This window comes from Chelonia mydas, chromosome 24, assembly GCF_015237465.2.
Source record: "Chelonia mydas isolate rCheMyd1 chromosome 24, rCheMyd1.pri.v2, whole genome shotgun sequence".
Lineage (NCBI taxonomy): Eukaryota > Metazoa > Chordata > Testudines > Cheloniidae > Chelonia > Chelonia mydas.
This window is the reverse complement of record NC_051264.2, coordinates 11059376-11077859: the sequence shown is the minus strand read 5'-3', so window position 1 is coordinate 11077859 and position 18484 is coordinate 11059376. Positions and strand designations below refer to the sequence as shown.

Genomic DNA, 18484 nt, shown 5'->3' with positions numbered 1-18484 from the left:
AGTGCAGGGTCCTGCACTTAGGACGGAAGAACCCAATGCACCGCTACAGACTAGGGACCGAATGGCTAGGCAGCAGTTCTGCGGAAAAGGACCTAGGGGTGACAGTGGACGAGAAACTGGATATGAGTCAGCAGTGTGCCCTTGTTGCCAAGAAGGCCAATGGCATTTTGGGATGTATAAGTAGGGGCATAGCGAGCAGACGTGGGGGGGACGTGATCATTCCCCTCTATTTGACATTGGTGAGGCCTCATCTGGAGTACTGTGTCCAATTTTGGGCCCCACACTACAAGAAGGATGTGGATAAATTGGAGAGAGTCCAGCGAAGGGCAACAAAAATTATTAGGGGTCTGGAACACATGACTTATGAGGAGAGGCTGAGGGAACTGGGATTGTTTAGTCTGCAGAAGAGAAGAATGAGGGGGGATTTGATAGCAACTTTCAACTCCCTGAGAGGTGGTTCCAGAGAGGATGGTTCTAGACTATTCTCAGTGGTAGAAGAGGACAGGATAAGGAGTAATGGTCTCAAGTTGCAGTGGGGGAGGTTTAGGTTGGATATTAGGAAAAACTTTTTCACCAGGAGGGTGGTGAAACACTGGAATGTGTTACCTAGGGAGGTGGTAGAATCTCCTTCCTTAGAAGTTTTTAAGGTCAGGCTTGACAAAGCCCTGGCTGGGATGATTTAATTGGGGATTGGTCCTGCTTTGAGCAGGGGGTTGGACTAGATGACCTCCTGAGGTCCCTTCCAACCCTGATATTCTATGATTCTATGATTCTATGAAGCGCTGTAAGGAATGGGGCAGGGGCTATGGCAGTGGGGCTGAGCTCTATTGTAGGAGCAGTGCTGCTTTGTTCATGATTCGCAGATTCCAAGGCCAAATGGGACCACTGTGATGATCCAGTCTGCCCTCCGGTACGATGCAGGCCACAGAATTCCCCCAAATAATTCCTAGAGCAGAAAAACCTCCAGTCTTCATTTACAAACTGTCAGTGACGGAGAATCCACCACAGCACATGGTGGTTAATGACTCTCACTGTTAAAATGTACGCCTTATTTCCATTCTGAATTTTTCTAGCTTCAACTTCCAGCCATTGGATCATGTTAGACCTTTCTCTGTTCTACTGAAGAGCCCATTATTAAATATCTGTTCCCCATGTAGATACTTATAGACTGTGATCGTCACCCCTTCACCTTCTCTTTGTTAAACTAAATAGATAGTGATAGACTCAAAGAGCTCAATCAGACCTGTTTTCTAATCCTTTGATCATTCTTATGACTCGTCTCTGAATCCTCTCAAATTTATCAACATCCTTCCTGAATTGTGGACACCAGAGCTGGACACAGGAGTCCAGTACTGGTCATACCAGTGCCAAATATAGAGACAAAATAACCTCTGTACTCCTATTCAGGATTCTCCTGTTTATGCATCTAAGGATCACAATTGCCTTTTTTATCACACCATCCCACTGGGACCTCATGTTCAGCTGATTATCCATCAGGAGCCCCCAAATCTTTTTCAGAGTGACTGCTTCCCAGGGCTTAGTCCCTCATTCTGTAAGTACAGCCTACATTCTTTGTTCCAATATGTATACATTTAGCCATGTTAAAATGCATATTGTTTGCTTGCGTCAAGCTTACCATGCTCTGTGTCAGTGACCTGTCCTTTTCATTATTTACCACCCCCCAATTTTTGTGTCATTTGCAAATTTTGGCAATGATGATTTTATATTTTCTTCCAGGTCATTGATAAACTGTCAGTTAGCATAGGGCTGAGAACTGATCCCTGCGGGACCCCTTTAGAAACACAGCAGCTCGATGATTCCACACTTACAATCACATGTTGAGACCTATCAGTTAGCCAGCTTTTAAGCCACTTACTGTGCACCATGTTAATTTTATATCTTTCTAGTTTTTTCATCAAAATATCATGAGGTAGAAAGTCAAACGCCTTACAGAAGTCTTAATTATATTACATCACCACTTTTACCCTTATCAACCAAACTCATCAAAAAAATATCAAGCTACGTTGACAGGATCTATTTTGCATAAATCCATGTTGATTGATATTAATTATATTACTTTCCTTTAATTCTTGATTAATAGTGAGATATGCCCATCAGTCACACTCACCTTCGGTTGCCGCAGACCTTTGTTTGGAAGCCATTTTATTCCCTCTGCGCCGTTGTCTCTCTGGAAAGTTTACGGAGAGGAAAATGTTCATCAGACAGAGGCAGGGAGATCATTTCGCTCTACAGCTAAGAGAGTCTCACATTTTGTTCTTAGGGTTTTACGTCTTCGGAGAAATCTATGAAGACAGTTGATGCCCTCCATAAAGGGCTGCTGTCTCGGAATTAATAACACTCAGCATCAATCCAGGGATTCGCCTTCACAAACCTCAGCAAGCTCTACGAAGCTCTACGAACCGCAGTATTGCTAACGCCAAAAGTTCAAACACGATGAAATTAAAAAATGATGACATCATGGGGTTGGTCTGTCTGCAAATTGCTGACCTTCTCCCACCAGCCCCACCAGGTGTGACACCTAGTGCACGCAACTCTCACAATTGGGCCATTTCAGCCGCCGGGGTGATGGAGCCAGAATACTCCAGAATGGTATTCCGGCAATTTTGCAGCCTGGAGGATGCCATTTTGCTCGCACAATGGCATCCTCCACAGAACATGTCCTTGCACTCAACACACATGCGAGGTCACACTGCATGGAGGGTGCCATTTTGTGGAACAAAATAGCACTTTCCAAAGAGCGTGACCTCAGACCTGCGTGCGAGGTCGCCCCAGTGGGGGCATTCTGGTCCCGTACAGTCCATTCGGGATACAGCACTAGCTTTCAGCTGCTGCTGCAGGAGCTCTTGTTAAAGGACCTACCCACGATTGGGACCCCATTGTGCAGGGCACTGTACAAACACATCGGAAGATACAGGGTACGTCTGCACTGCAGCAGGAGGTGTAATGTCCAGCTTGGGTAGAGCTACATGTGCTAGCCCTGAGTGAGCTATTGCACTAAAACCAGAAGGGCAGCCAGTGAGCTGGGGGGGTAACATGGGCTGGCCATCTGAGTACATCCTGTCTGAGTCCGTAGAGATGTTCCTGGGTAGCTAGCTAGTGCCACTGCAGCTACACTGCTGTTTTTAGCATGCTAGTTTGATCAAAGCTGGCGCAGGTACATTTCACAATCCAGTGCTAAGCACAGTGATGTGGGAGCTGGAATTTGGACCCACCAAACTCATCTCCAGGCGCCCAGACAGCCATTAGATGGGAATAACTTTTAATCCTAATTGTGCTGGGTAGGAATCGAACTGGAAACCTGCAGGGGAAAGGCTCCATAGTGCTTGAGCAATGAGGCAACCAGTCCCTGCTGGGGCCAGTGTTCCACCTTTGCAAATAAGGTGTCCTTCTGGCAAGATAACTTTGTTAAATCAAAGTGGGTTCTGACTGCATCAGGATTTGAGTGGAGAACTGTGGTTTAGAGAATGCTTTATATTAAATGGTCCATTCTAAATAGAACATGTTTCCGTTCCCTGTCATTCCCTTTCATTTGCTCTAAATCAATGGTCAGATCTATCCAAGTGTCACTCCATGCAGCTCCCTGGGCTCATGTAACCCAGTGATGAGTATGTATGACAAGTCCCTGCTGTGCTGATCTGCAAAGGATACGAGGTGTGTACATCAGGGCTGGGTGTAGTCCTGGTCCCCTGTCCCCTTCAAAGAGCCCTCAGGGGGCTGACTTAAGCCTGTTTTCTGACGTCCTTTACTGAGTTCATATTAACTATCTCGGACTCCTTGGCAGAGAATGGAAAAGCCCTGCTGCAGCGTCACAGACTGCATTGCCTCCTCCCACCCCGCCCCTCACGTTCACTTTCAATCTGCCTCCCACCCGGAAAGCTGCACTTTGGGGAGATTCTGCCCCCACCCCACCCCAATCTCAGGCCTCCAGCTCTCCTCGGTGGGGGAGGGAGGTGGAAAGAGCCCAGGAAAAGCCTGTCACTTACCTTGCAGGCTGTGGGAAGAAGCACCATCTGCAGCCCCCTCCCAGATGTGTCCTCTGGTTCTGCGTGTGTCAGAGGCAGCTCGGTGCGGAAGTGAAGCCCTGCTTCTCATTTCTTATCTGCATGCCGCTCCCTGGGTTCAAGGGTCACTGTACACTATTCACAGTTTTAAACATGGTTCAGGGTTCCAAGTACACAGACCTCAGCCTGCTTAGTCCCCTGGCAAACCCACCATTCAAAATCTTAATAACCTTTTATTAAGGATACAGAACAAGAAGGAAAACAATTAGCATTTACGAAATAAAGTATTAAATAAGGTTGTCATTTTAACACTAACCCTTGATCCCTTAGCTTTGGAAAGTCTTTAAAAGGAACCCTCCCTTCCTTTCCCTTCCCACCCACCCCCCTATGTGGCAGTCTCTTAGACAGTAGGAAAAATTGTATTTACTGTCCTTTGGGGGGAAATGAGGAGAAGTGAGTTGAGATGGGCTGCAGCTGTCAGTGTTGCTGCTGTTACAGTCTAATCCCATTTCTCAGAATACAAAACAAGACAAACACACACTCAGTAAGTACCTATTCTGTTCATTCCTTCTGGGGAACCTGGCATTGGCCACTGCTGGAAGACAGGTGTGACGTTGCACTCCATATGCTTTATGGAAGTATGCTTATGAATATGATGTAACTGGAATATGCTTTATGCAAAAGGTCTCTTGTAATGTATCATAATGAAGGTTATAAAGTACTGAATATGATCCTCCGATTTGGATGCATGTATCATTCTTGTATCTGAAGCTAGAAATATGAAGTATATCTCTGAGGTCCTATTGTAATTATGCAAAGTGTGGGCCATTAATGGCGGTTTAGAATCTTGATGGCTCCCATTGACTAGGGCAATTTGTTGTAAATGCTTTCTTTACCTGCAAGCCTTCCGGTGTATGTGTGGGCCAACCCAGGAAGAATGGAGACTAGGAGTCTTATGTGACCCCATGTCACCTGATAATGAAATCCATCTTAAATCTGGTACTTTTCCATTTAGTAGGAGGGGTGGGGACCCAGAGAGACAAAAGATTCCCACTTGGTGCCAAAACTATAAAAGGGGCTGCAAGTCATGAGAAAACCCCACTTACCACCTGAAATGTCTGCTGGAACTAACAAGGACTGTACCAGGGGAAAGGATTGGGCTCAGACTAGGGAGGAGTCTAGTCTGTGAAAGAAGCTTATTGGAACATCTCTGAAGGTGAGATATTACCTGTAATCAGTTTCTTAATGTATTAGGCTTAGACTTGCATGTTTTGTTTTATTTTGGTTGGTGGCTTACTTTGTTCTGTCTGTTATGACTTGAAACCACTTAAATCCTACCTTTTATACTTAGTAAAATCATTTTTGTTTATTAATAAATTCAGAGTAAGTGATTAATACCTGGGGGAGCAAACAGCTATGCATCTCTTTCTATCAGAATTATAGAGGGCGGACAATTTATGAGTTTACCCTGTATAAGAGTTATACAGAGTAAAACAGGTTTATTTGGGGTTTGGATCCCATTGGGAACTGGGTGTCCGGTGCTGGAGATAGGTAACGTGCTGAGCTGTTTTCAGTTAAGTCTGCAGCTTTGGGGGCGGGGCCAGACCTGGGTCTGTGTTTCAGCAGGCTAGTGTGTCTGGCTCAAAAAGACAGGGTTCTGGAAGTCCCAAGCTGGCAGGGAAAATGGGCTCAGATGTAATTTCAGCACATCAGGTGACAGTCCCGAGGGGGTTTCTCTGACCAAACCCATCAGAACAGGATAATGGGCTAGATGGACCTTTGGTCTGACCCAATATGGCCGTTCTTATGTTCTGAAGTCTAAAAAAGGAAAGAAGAGAACACCAAAGATAGAAAAGGCAGCGTCTGTCTCTGGAGTTGACTGTCATTTGCACACTTACTGTTGGAGAAGCACAGGCCCAGCCCATGGTCCAGTCAGCCACCCTGAGATCTGCCAAACTTGTACCAGTATCAGGCTGTTTAGGGCAGTGCTTTTAGTTGTCTCTCTAGTCACAGACTTACACCAGAGTTGCAAAATAGAGTCTTGGCCAGCTAAGCCAGTCTCTCTTATTAGATTGAAGGTAATAGGAGAGTTTACCCACACTGGTATAAAAGGGGTTAATAGAGCCCTAGGGAGGCTGTCTGGGAAGCCGTCAATAGGAGAGAGGCTGCAAGGAGCAGCCAATCATGGCCCAGGAGGCTCACATAAAAAGGGCTGCAGGGCTAGAGGTACTCTGTTGCTGCTGGGAATTCAGGGAGTGAAAACTGTGTCCCTGGAAGGCTGAGAGACCTGTAATCAAGAGACCTTGGACAGAGCATCTGCTAGCAGGGACCAGAAGAGCACAGTTTAATAATCGCATAACACCCATGACAAACTGAGAGTAGTAAAAATTGATTAAAACCATTCAAACCACGACTGAATTACAGGCCCTCATTATAGCCCTACATCTCCTCACCCACATTACCCTGCCAATGCAAAGATGTCAGCAAACTAGACCAGGGGTCTCCAAACTTTTTGAATGCACACCCACAGGGCCAGCTCTGGAGAAGCAAAAAAAAAAAAAAAAAGAAGAAGAAGAAGAGCTGCCGCCGGCATGCCACTGAAGACGGAGCGGGAAGAGCCGAGTGGATGCCTGTGTGCTGCCAAAGACAGAGCTAGGATAGCCAAGCTGCCGCCGGCGTGCCGCCGAAGACGGAGCAGAGAGAGGCGAGCCACCGCTGGCATGCCGCCGAAGACGGAGCAGAGAGAGCCGAGTTTCCACCGGCGTGCCACCAAACATGGAGCGGGGAGAGCCGAGCAGCCGAAGACGGAGCCGGGGGAGCCGAGCCGCCGCCGGCATGCAGCTGAACATAGAGCAGGAAGAGCGAGCTGCCAAAAAGACGGAGCGGGGAGAGCCGAGCTGCCGAAGACGGAGCGGGGAGAGCCGAGCTGCCGAAGACGGAGCGGGGAGAGCCGAGCTGCCGCCGGCATGCAGCCAAAGATGGAGTGGGGAGAGACGAGCTGCCACTAGCGTGTAGCTGAAGGCGGAGCGGGGAGAGCCGAGCTGCCGCCGGCATGCCGTCAAAGACAGAGCGGGGAGAGCCGAGCTGCCGCCGGCGTGCTGCCAAAGACGGAGCGGGGAGAGCCGAGCTGCCGCCGGCGTGCTGCCAAAGACGGAGCGGGGAGAGCCGAGCTGCCGAAGACGGAGCGGGGAGAGCCGAGCTGCCGCCGGCGTGCTGCCGAAGACGGAGCGGGGAGAGACGAGCTGCCGAAGACGGAGCGGGGAGAGACGAGCTGCCGAAGACGGAGCGGGGAGAGACGAGCTGCCGCCGGCATGCCGCCGAAGACGGAGCGGGGAGAGCCGAGCTGCCGCCGGCGTGCCGCCGAAGACGGAGCGGGGAGAGCCGAGCTGCCGCCGGCGTGCTGCCGAAGACGGAGCGGGGAGAGCCGAGCTGCCGAAGATGGAGCGGGGAGAGCCGAGCTGCCGCCGGCGTGCTGCCAAAGACGGAGCGGGGAGAGCCGAGCTGCCGAAGGCGGAGCGGGGAGAGCCGAGCTGCCGAAGACGGAGCGGGGAGAGCCGAGCTGCCGAAGACGGAGCGGGGAGAGCCGAGCTGCCGCCGGCGTGCTGCCAAAGACGGAGCGGGGAGAGCCGAGCTGCCGAAGACGGAGCGGGGAGAGCCGAGCTGCCGAAGGCGGAGCGGGGAGAGCCGAGCTGCCGCCGGCGTGCTGCCGAAGACGGAGCGGGGAGAGCCGAGCTGCCGAAGACGGAGCGGGGAGAGCCGAGCTGCCGAAGACGGAGCGGGGAGAGCCGAGCTGCCGAAGACGGAGCGGGGAGAGCCGAGCTGCCGAAGACGGAGCGGGGAGACCTACTTTGGAACAATGTCTCTATTGCACGAGTGTGCCTAGTGTGCACTAGCAGTGAGACTCCCCCAATAACAGCTGAAATCACTAAGAGCTGTGTTAAGTGTTAAGTGTGGGGCCTGAAGACATCTTAAAGCGGGCAGCTGGCAGAGAGGTGCGGCCAGCAGGGTGGCTGGTGGAGAGGCATGGCAAGGGGACAGCAGGGCGGCTGGCAGAGAGGGTCAGAGCAGAGCCCTACAGAGAGGCACAGCAATCGGCTGTTGGGGCGATGAGTGAGTGCCTGAGCAGTGGAGCGTGTAAGGTGCCTCCTTACCCCCACTCCCCTCCACAGGGTGGGAGGTGAACTCTGTGGATGAACCTCTGAACTCTGGGGCTGCACTGGCCAAGGAAAACAACTGTGAGTGGGGTGCAAAGAAGGGATGGGGGGTGTTAAAGAGACTTTTGGGTTGTTGGATTTAAGAACCCTGAGGGGAAAAGGACACTGCCCAGCTTACTTGAGGGGTGGGTCTTTTGCTCATGTTTTATGTTTATGAACCCTAGTTGTGGTGTTTTCCCAAATTAATGCTGAGTTACTTCCCTCCTTTTATTAAAAGTTTTTGCTACACTCAGACTCTGTGCTTGTGAGAGGGAAAGTATTGCCTCCTAAGGGGTGGGCAAACTTTTTGGACTGTGGGCCGCATCTGGGTATGGAAATTGTATGGTGGGCCATGAACGCTCACAAAATGTACAATTCAGAGATATTCAAATAAACTCTATTTAATAAAGATACGTTTTAGTGGAAATAAACATAAAACCTTACTTACTATTATAAGTATACCATCATAATAATGTATTACAATAATTAAACCAAACTTAACCCCTTCCCACACCCTCTTTGATTAATGTGAACAATGCAGCTGGTCACCCTTCTTTACAATGGCATCAAAGTCCAGTGTCATTCTTGTGGAAATCTGCAATACTGAGCTGAGATGCTGGTCAGTTATCTGGGATCTGTAGCGAGATTTGTTGTAATTCAGCACCTGGCATTGGCCGCTGTTGGAAGACAGGATACTGGGCTAGATGGACCTTTGGTCTGACTAAGTATGGCCTTTCTTATGTTCTTATCATAGAAGATTAGTGTTGGAAGAGACCTCAAGAGGTCATCTAGTCCAATCCCCTGCTCAAAGCAGGACCAACACCAACTAAATCATCCCAGCCAGGGCTTTGTCAAGCCGGGCCTTAAAAACCTCTAAGGATGGAGATTCCACCACCTCCCTAGGTAATCCATTCCAGTGCTTCACCACCTCTTAGTGAAATAGTGTTTCCTAATATCCAACCTAGACCTCCCCACTGCAACTTGAGACCACTGCTTCTTGTTCTGTCATCTGCCACCACTGAGAACAGCCAAGCACCGTCCTCTTTGGAACCCCCCTTCAGGTAGTTGAAGGCTGCTATCAAATCCCACCTCACTCTTCTCTTCTGTAGACTAAATAACCCCAGTTCCCTCAGCCTCTCTTCATAAGTCATGTGCCCCAACCACCTAATAATTTTTGTTGCCCTCCACTGGACTCTCTCCAATTTGTCCACAAACGTTCTGTAGTGAGGAGACCAAAACTGGACACAATACTCCAGGTGTGGCCTCACCAGTGTGAATAGAGGGGAATAATCATTTCCCTCAATCTGCTGGCAATGCTCCTACTAATACAGCCCAATATGCCGTTAGCCTACTTGGCAATGAGGGCACACTGCTGACTGATATCCAGCTTCTCATCCACTGTAATCCCCAGGTCCTTTTCTGCAGAACTGCTGCTTAGCCGGGCTCTTTATCAGGGTCATCTTCTTTTACTTTTTTCTGAATTCTTTTTTAAGGTCCTACATTTTTCCCAGTTAAATTTGGTGATCCATCTGTAGTTACGTTTGCCAGTTTACTCCAGAGCAGCTTCAGATGTTCAAGGCAGCCAGACACCCTTTCATATAAATCCGATCCCTTAGTTGTGCCTTTCATTGATTCCATTGATAAAAATTCCTCTGTGATTTCAAATTTGTCGTCAATTCCTCTGAAAAATATCAGTAACTGTGCTGTGTCCTTAATGGCAGAGCGGTCATCGAGAGCTAATGAAAACAACATAAAGCCCTGTGCTTTCTTGCTCAACTCAGAAGCCAAATGTTCATCAATCACTTCTACATGGCGAGAAATAGTTCTTCATGACAAACTAATGTTCTCAAATTTGTTTTAGTATTCTGGGCACAGCATGCCAGCAGCATCAACCATGCATTCTTTCCCAAACTCCCCTTCAGCAAAAGGCTTATTTTGGTTAGCGATTTTAAATGCCAGAACATAACTTGCCTTTGTAGTGTCTTCCTGAACTGCAGCTTGTCACCCATAAATATTTTGCTGAGTTTTTAAGTTCATGGCGAGTTTCTCAATTTTTCTTGCCCTTTCCCCGGTTGTTAAATTGCTGCCATAATTAGGATGTTTTGTTGAAAAATGGCGATTCAGATTGTATTCCTTGAACACCACAATGCTCTCCTGACAAATCAGGCATACAGCCTTCAAGTTCATGTTTGTGAAAAAATATTTTGCATTCCATTCTTTGTTGAAAACCCAACACTCGCTGTCCACTTTTATTTTTTTACTTTTTGCAGCACTCGTTTTTGAAAGGGAAAAGAAAATCCTAACTGCTGCCCCTATTTCAAACTGCTGTTTTACAAGAAGGCATGCACTGTGAAAAAACTGGGCCCTCTCTCTAGCCTGGATTTGTCGGGCGTCAGTGCCCCTGACAATTTTGAGCCATGGCACTCTATCCTAGAACCCATGTGGACAAGAAGAGGCAGAGGCAGGTGTAAACACACCTGTAACTTTATGCCCCAGCCTCCCACACAAAATGTTCTTACTGTTGTAATTTTGAGTTCTGTTTGCACTGTTGTGTTCATTGAAAGTTTGTAAGGGATGTTAGGGACGTTACTGAGGTATGGCGAGAGGACTCATGAGGTGTGGCACATGGGGGGCTCTACGGGGCAGTACCAGGGACTCCTAGGGGCCTTGCGGGCAGTGTGACGCCAAGGCAGCAATGCCACATGCGGAGGCACCCAAGCTAGGATGGGTGCAGCTGCGGCCCCTGTGCGCTTTCCCTCCACTCAAGGCTCTCAAGGGTGGGGCCATAGGAGACCGAGAGGGGATCTGGCGCAATGCTGCGTAGGGATGGTGAAGCTGCATCTGCGCAATGTGGCTCTTCTGTGTGCCACAACAATCGTCACGGAAGATGATGCTCAAAGTCAAACTGCTCATCACTGAGTCGGGCGCACCGGGCGGAGCGCAGCAAGCCCCTGACCCCACTCCCGGCAGGAGCTCAAAGGCCAGGTGAAAACATCTCACGGGCTGGAAGCGGCCTGCGCGCTGTAGTTTGCCCACCCCTGATCTAGACCATCCCTGACAGATGTTTGTCTGACCTGCTCTTAAAAACCTCCAGTGATGGAGATTCCAAAACCTCCGTAGGTAACTTGTTCCAGTGCTTAACTATCCTTACAGTTAGGCAGCTTTTCCTAATATCTAATCTAAACCTCCCTTGTTGCAATTTAAGCCCATTACTTCTTGTCCTGGCCTCAGTGGATAAGAAGAACAATTTATCACCCTCCTCTTTATAACATACTTGACGAATGTTATATCTCGCACTCAGTGTTCTCTTCTCCAGACTAAACAAATCCAGTTTTTTCAATCTTTCCTCACAGATCATGTTTTCTAGCCCTTTAATAATTTTTGTTGCTCACCTGTGGACTTTCTCCAATTTGTCCACATTTTTCCAGAAGTGTGATGCCCAGAGCTGGACATAATACTCCAGTTGAGGCCTTATCAGTGATGAGTACAGTGGAATAATTACTTCTTGTGTCTTTCTTACAGCACTCCTGCTCATACATCCCAGAATGACCTTCACTTTTCTGCGGTATTATTGATTCCTATTTAGTTTGTTATCCATTATAACTCCCAGATCCTTTTCTACAGTACTCCTGCCTCAGGAGTCATTTCCCATTTTGTATTTGTGCAACTGATTACTCTTTCCTAAGGGTAGTACTTTACATTTGTCCTTATTGAATTTCATCCTATTTATTTCAGACCACTTCTCCAGTTTGACAAGATCATTTTGAACTGTGTTCCTGTCCTCCACAGCGCTTGCAACCCCTCCCAGCTTAGTATTGTCCACGGTCTTTATAAGTCTACTCTCTATGCCATTATCCAAATCATTTATGAAGATCGTGAATAGAAACATATCCAAGACAGATCCCTGCAGGACCCCACTCATTATGCCCTTCCAGCTTGACAGTGAACCACTGATAAGTACTCTCTGAGTACGGTTTTCCAACCAGTTGTGCACCTACCTTACAGCAGGCTGTATTTCCCTATTTTGTTTATGAAAAGGTCATGTGAGACAGTCTCAAAAGCCTTACTAAAGTCGAGATATATCACATCTGCAGCTTCCCCTCCCAATCCATAAGGCTTGTTACTGTGTCAAAGAAGGATAGTAGACGGATTTGACATGATTTCTTCTTAACAAATCCAAGTTGACCGTTACTTATCACCTTATTATCCTCTCTAACACGATCTAACATGTAATCTACCCCTAAAATCCAAGAAAAATAGATGCTCAAATCAGAACTTGCCTTGACCCTGGAGGAAGGGCAAGAGGCCTGGGAGACTTTTAAAATGCTGGATTTGTAGCCAGGAAGTGAGGGTCCTTCCGCAGCTGAATAGGGTTGTTAGTAGAAAGAGGGAACCATAATTTTCATACTAAGAACAGAAATGCTTTAGAAATGCCAGCAGCAAAGGAAAGTTGTAAATACCCTAGGTACAGAGGCTTAAACAATTACAGTTCAAAGGAAACGATAGCAGTAAACGTTTGGGCCCTTGGGGCAGTCCAATCAAGAGTCAGGGCTCATCCCGCCTTGTGCTGGGGTGCCCTGTCCAGTCCAGTCTCTATTCTAAGCAAATAGGAACTTGTAGGTTTCCAGGCCAGGCTCAGTTGGTGTCTGTCATTGGAACCCCTCCGTGCTGGGTTCCTGCCCAGCCGCTGCTGCTCCCCCATAAGTCCCACACAGACCTGCACCCGCTGTCATGTCGGACAGTCACAGCCGGTTCCACACATGGCTGTGTTCCGCACATATGGTTCCTGGGAACTCCACTCTGAATTCAGCTTCTCTCCAACTCCCTGCTTGCCATGCAGCTGCTGTTTCATTTTCCTGCAGCCACTTACTTACCTGGCCAGGAGGAAGGGGATGTGCAGAGGGGACTGATGGGAGTTGTAGTCCCCAGCTCAGCAGATCCATCATAGGAGATTGGCCCGAGTTTCTTTGCAATGTGGCCCTATATGTCTTATGCAGTGTGCTTTACTCTCCAGCTGCTATCACCCCTCGCAATGAATCACAGGCAGTAGACGCTGCACCAGGCAGTGCATCAGTAGCGTCCAGTGCTGCTTTCACAGCAGGGAACAGCAGAGCTCTGGTCTTTAAAAATGAATGTCCAGCCCTTCTCTCTGCAGGCTCTTCAGCTGCTTTTCCACCTCTGGAGAGAAGTCACTCAAGCCTAGCCTAGAAGACAAACAGAAAATACCCAGGGTTACCCTCTGGTAAGTCTCATCACAAATGAACAGGACTCTGCTATTGCTCTGTCTGTTAGGTATTTATATGGCTCTATTCTCAGTCTTAGCATATTTATCCATGCAGCACCCCTAGGAGGGGGTGTGATCTACAGCACACTAGCCCGCTGTGCACTCACTAGCCGTGTGAACCTTGCTATTGCACGCTGAAAGTTCCCTGGTGCGCTTTGACCTACACCCATTTCAGAGCTGGTCAGTGTGCACTAGGGAACTCTTAGCATGCAGTAGTAGGGTCCACACAGTCACTTAATGTGTGGCACACTGGGGCGCTGTAGGTATATACCCCAGCATGCCGCGCATTCACTGTTCTTCTCGACAAGTCCTAAGGGTAAAATTTGCAAAAGCATCCAAGTAACTTAGGATCCCAAATCCCATTTTCAAACATGGCTCAGGTGCCTAAGTCTCCATGGAAGTCAACGAAACCTAAGTATCGTTGAAAGTTAGTTTTGGAAATGGGACTTAAAGGCTTTTGAAGAGTTTATCCTAAGTGACTTGCCCACAGAAACTCTGTGCCAGAGCAAGGAACTGAATGCTGGTCTCTCAAGCCCCAAGCCAGCATCCTAACCACTGCATAATCTTTCCACTTGTTACCCAGCAACCCTGGACTGCAGCGCTACCATGTTGCTATAGGAATATCACTGGTTACCAGAACCACAGAGACATGGAATATCTTTCTTCCATGATTAGTCTCTATACACAGAACACTATGATCTCTGATTTCCAAGATGTAGCAGTTCTTTTCTGTGTCCCTGTAGTGAGGCGGTCTGGTTCCCCGCCGCCCCAGAAAGGGACGAGCCTCTCTGGATGCCAAAGTGGGTGGAGCCAGTGAGCCCTGCGCCCGCCCCTCAGAGGTCAAGGCGCAGGACTGGAAGTATAAAAGCCCAGCCCCAGAGCTCAGTTGAAACACAGCCACCAGAGAGACCAGATGCATGTGGTGGAGCTCCCAGCCGGGAGACCACGGCGATCGGCGGGCGACCCGAGGACTGGCCAGACCAGCCAATGCCTGATGGTAGCCCAAGCCCAGAGACACTGCCAAGCTTGCCATTCGCCAGTTACCCCAAGGAGCCACCAAGCCAACCGTGCGCCAGTTAGCCCGAGGAGCCCATGGTGTGCGACCCCTAAGAGGACACCGGCTGGACCCAGGTACTGAAGGGGGAGGTAGGAAGTAGCCCGGGGGCAGCCAACCCCAGTCAGGCTGCAACGCTGCCAGAGCCCATGTCAGTGTGTTGCAGCCAGGAACCCCACTGACACAGCAGCGGATCTTCTGCCACTGCGAGGGCCCCCGGCTGGGACGCAGTGGAGTGGGTGGGCCTGCGTCCCCCCTGCCACCCATCTCACGGGTGGCAGTCTCCCCCTCTCCCAGGCCGCTCGGAGCCAGGAGCCTGGGCTTTGCTATTGAACTCTTTGCTCAGCGCCTGCCTGAGGGCCCTGAGCTACTGACTGTTTGTTGCCCCTCCCTGACCCACGGCCTGGGCCTTGCTATTGAACTCTTTGCTCAGGCAGGCTAATTCCCTGACACACCTGACAGAAGTATCGAGGCAGTCTGGTTCCCCGCCGCCCCGGAGAGTGACGACCCCGGCTGGACGCCCTACAGTCCCATATTGTTGCTGCTCTAAAAGAACAGCTGTTTCACTGCAAGAATCGTGTTTTATTGTTATTTGTTAAGCACTGACAGCATGCTTGGCATTATAGAAAACACAAACAGAGACCCAGTGTGCCAGTCTATACCATTATGTTCACCACTTTTACAACACTATGATACATTTTGTACAAAGAATACCTTGTGAGATATCCTTTCAAAACACATAATCTGCGGAATATTATTATCCTGGTAAAATATGTGTTTCAACATTGTATGTAAAGTTATAAAATTCTACTGCATAGCATTTCTGTAACATGCTCCAGAATTAGAAAAGCAGGCCCAAACAAGTTTTTTAGAGACAAAAGACACACTGATGCCCCGGCCAAGTATCAGCATAATCAGATGACCTACTATGGGCTATCGCCTAGTCTTCTTAGTATATGCGCAACGTGCCTCAGGTGGCATGTGACCAGGATTCATCACCAAATGGTCCGTTGGTTGGATCATTAGCTTCCCTGGTCCGGGCCAGGTATTGACGGGAAATGTGACGTGAATGCTGATCCATGCCCCCCTATCACCTAGTTAAGTAGCTATTCTTTGGCAGGAAGAAGGGTGTGAGCAAGAACTTTATATATTGACAATGAAACAGCTGGAGGTCCTGTCTAAAGAGACTGGCTGTCGCCTGGACCTTAGCTGGAGATAATCCTCAAAGAGGGGAATGGTATAAGAATACAGGACACACACAACACAATTCACCTCTCTTCTCCTATAGCTTACTCATGGCAGCTATAGTGCTTCAAAGACAAAAGAAGCATCATTGAACTGGGAGAGGGGTCCTGGCAGGGAGGCTTTTCAGCCAGTACAGACTGCTATAAGCTTTTGGTGAGAAAAAGAACCTTTTTGCTTTTTTAAGTTCACTTAACTAGTTAAGTTAGGTATTAGCTCGCAATGTAATCTTTTTATTTTCTTTGCAACCAATTCTGACTTTTATGCCTCATTTCTTGTAATCACTTACGCTGTCTTTTGTAGTGAATAAGCTTGTTTTGTGGCTTTATCTAAACCAGTGGATGTTTGGATTGAAGTGTTCGGGAATCTTCACTTGAGATAACAGGGCCTATGCATATCATTTTCCTTTGATGCAATGACGGACTTTCTATGAGCTTGCATTGTCCAGAAGAGTGCTGGGCAGTGCAAGATGCACATTTCTGGTGGACAAGGCTGGGACTGGGAATTTGCTGGTGTCGCTCTGCAATACAATTCATCAGTGGCTGGCAGAGCATTAATGAAACATAGCTGGGAGTGATTTTGCATGCTAGAGGCAACCCCGTGCGCCGGGGACCAGGATGCATAGTGGGGAGCCAAGGTGACTTTGGCTGCATTCTGAATAGACTGGGGAAGGGCAGGACTGGGAAGGCACCACAGTGGTGGGTGTGGTATAAAAATCTGAGACAGAGTAGCTGGAAAGCAGGGAGGGCAGAAAGCTGGAGGGTGGTATAGTCAGGAGGACGTCAGCTCAAGTCCCTGTGATCAATCTTTGTGAGACAGAAAAGGTCTCTTGAATGCGATGTCCACACAGCCCTGTAAAGCTGCCAAACTCCCCCCACAAGGCCTTCACAGCTGTTTGGCCACTGAGTCACTGGTCTCCGGCACTGGACCACCAAGACAGCCTAAAAACTCTCTAAAGCCTGACCAACAGACTCCCATCACCCTTTATCCACAGAGCTCCCTGCATTGTTCATTACATGGTTCTGCCCACGGACGTGCAAGGCCAACTCAGCCGGGCGAGGCCCGCTCTGAATAGCTCCTCCATTCGGAAAAACAAAACACAAATGGCAATCGTTGTTTCTTTAAATCATTATTTGGGGGGCAGAGGACTTTCGGGCAGTGACAAGTGCTGAACTGACATCACTGGAGTCTGATTCCTTGGCAGATTCCCAGAATAAGCACAGGACAGGAAACCCTCGTGCCCCTGCCATGCGCACTGGCACTAGCCGGTGCCTCACTCCTTACCCGGCTCCGCAGCCCACGTCTTCCTTGGTGTCTCTGAGATTGCCAGTAGACCAGGGTAAGTGATGCCAGTTTGGGGACTGACTGTTGTGATGTGATACTTGTCCACTAGGGAGTGGTTAAAAGCACCATAATTTGTGACATGGGTCACCAACCAGTCATGGGACACAGTGACCTTTGGTCCCCACCAACCAGGATTGGATCCATTCCCAGTCCCCTGAGGCATCTCTCCCCCATCAACCTCTTCACAACCAAGAATAAAGAAATTACACAACAGGTTTGCACAGGCAAAGGGGGCGTGCATAACGAGAGGAGAAAAGAAAACAAATTTGCCATGTCTGCCCTGCAGGACAAGCCAGGTTCGTCGCCTTACCTGATCTCGGTGAGGCTGGGGCACGTCAGGATAAGGAGATGCATGTCTTCAGCGCACCGATCAGTGAAATTATTCGCACTCAGGTTCAGATGCAGGAGGGTGGAGTTTTGGGAGAGAGCAGAGCAGAGTGCCCCGCAGGATTCATCTGACAAACCAGTTTCCTGGAGGCTGCAGCAGAGCATCGGACACATACCTTAGAGCAGTGGTTCTCAAACTTTTGTACTGGTGACCCCTTTCACCCAGCACTGCTTGCGACCCCCCCCTTATAAATTAAAAACACTTTTTAATATCCTTAACACCATTATAAATGCTGCAGGCAAAGCGGGGTTTGGGGTGGAAGCTGACAGCTCGCGACCCCCCCATGTAATAACCTCATGACCCCCTGAGGGGTCCCAACCCCCAGTTTGAGAACCCCTGCCTTAGAGAAAGGCTGAAGCAGAGAATTGAGAGGGCTTCCTGCATTGTCTGGCTGCCAATGTCTATGTCCATCTCCCGACCATCCTCACTTTACTCCTCCATGTCACTTTGCCTCCCTCTGCCTCACTCCCTCTTTCTGCTAATCTCACTACGTATGGCAGAATCACACAGGTTTAACAAATCTAAAGCTGGCACAGGGGCTGCATCCATATTAGCAGGGACTCTTCACCATGCTAATTCCTAATCGGCAATCCACTAGATGCATAGATTCTCAGACCAGAAGGGACCATTAGGATCATCTGGTTTGACCTCCTGCACAACATAGCCCATAGAACTTCCCAGAAATAATTCCTCCTAGTGCTATAGCTGACCGGTGATCTGAGTACCTAGAAACCCCTCCATTTCCATTCCCTGCTGTGCTCACACCAGCACAAGATCAGAACAGCCCCAACCACTCTTTTCTGGAAAGCATTTTGCTTCTGGAGCCCAGGCATGATCAGGATCTTGAGATCCTTTGGGCTGGGATTTCAGAGCGGTGAAAATTTAATTGATCTCTCTCCTGTGGCAGCAACTGGCTGATCAAGGCAGGGCTGGCCATTCCTGCCAAGGACATGGAGC

General features: G+C 48.8%; 2 protein-coding genes across 5 annotated transcripts in view; both read right to left on the bottom strand.

Moving 5' to 3' along the window:
- The window catches only part of LOC102929432 (NACHT, LRR and PYD domains-containing protein 12), a 30009-nt gene extending 24783 nt beyond the window's left edge, over positions 1 to 5226 (bottom strand). The window contains exons 1-2 of the mRNA XM_007052800.4: positions 4005 to 5226; positions 2129 to 2188 (exon numbers count right to left, since the gene is read on the bottom strand). Of these exons, the coding sequence (XP_007052862.2) occupies positions 2129 to 2188; positions 4005 to 4113 (169 nt within the window). The 5' untranslated portion in view covers positions 4114 to 5226. The remainder of the gene's footprint in view (positions 1 to 2128; positions 2189 to 4004) is intronic.
- A 3374-nt stretch (positions 5227 to 8600) lies between these two features.
- The window catches only part of LOC102929653 (NACHT, LRR and PYD domains-containing protein 3), a 35223-nt gene continuing 25339 nt past the window's right edge, over positions 8601 to 18484 (bottom strand). For all 4 annotated transcript variants that reach the window (XM_043535076.1, XM_037883015.2, XM_037883016.2 and 1 more), the window contains 2 exons: positions 17450 to 17617; positions 8601 to 13419 (listed from right to left, as the gene is read on the bottom strand). In XM_043535076.1, the coding sequence (XP_043391011.1) occupies positions 13338 to 13419; positions 17450 to 17617 (250 nt within the window). In that variant the 3' untranslated portion in view covers positions 8601 to 13337. The remainder of the gene's footprint in view (positions 13420 to 17449; positions 17618 to 18484) is intronic.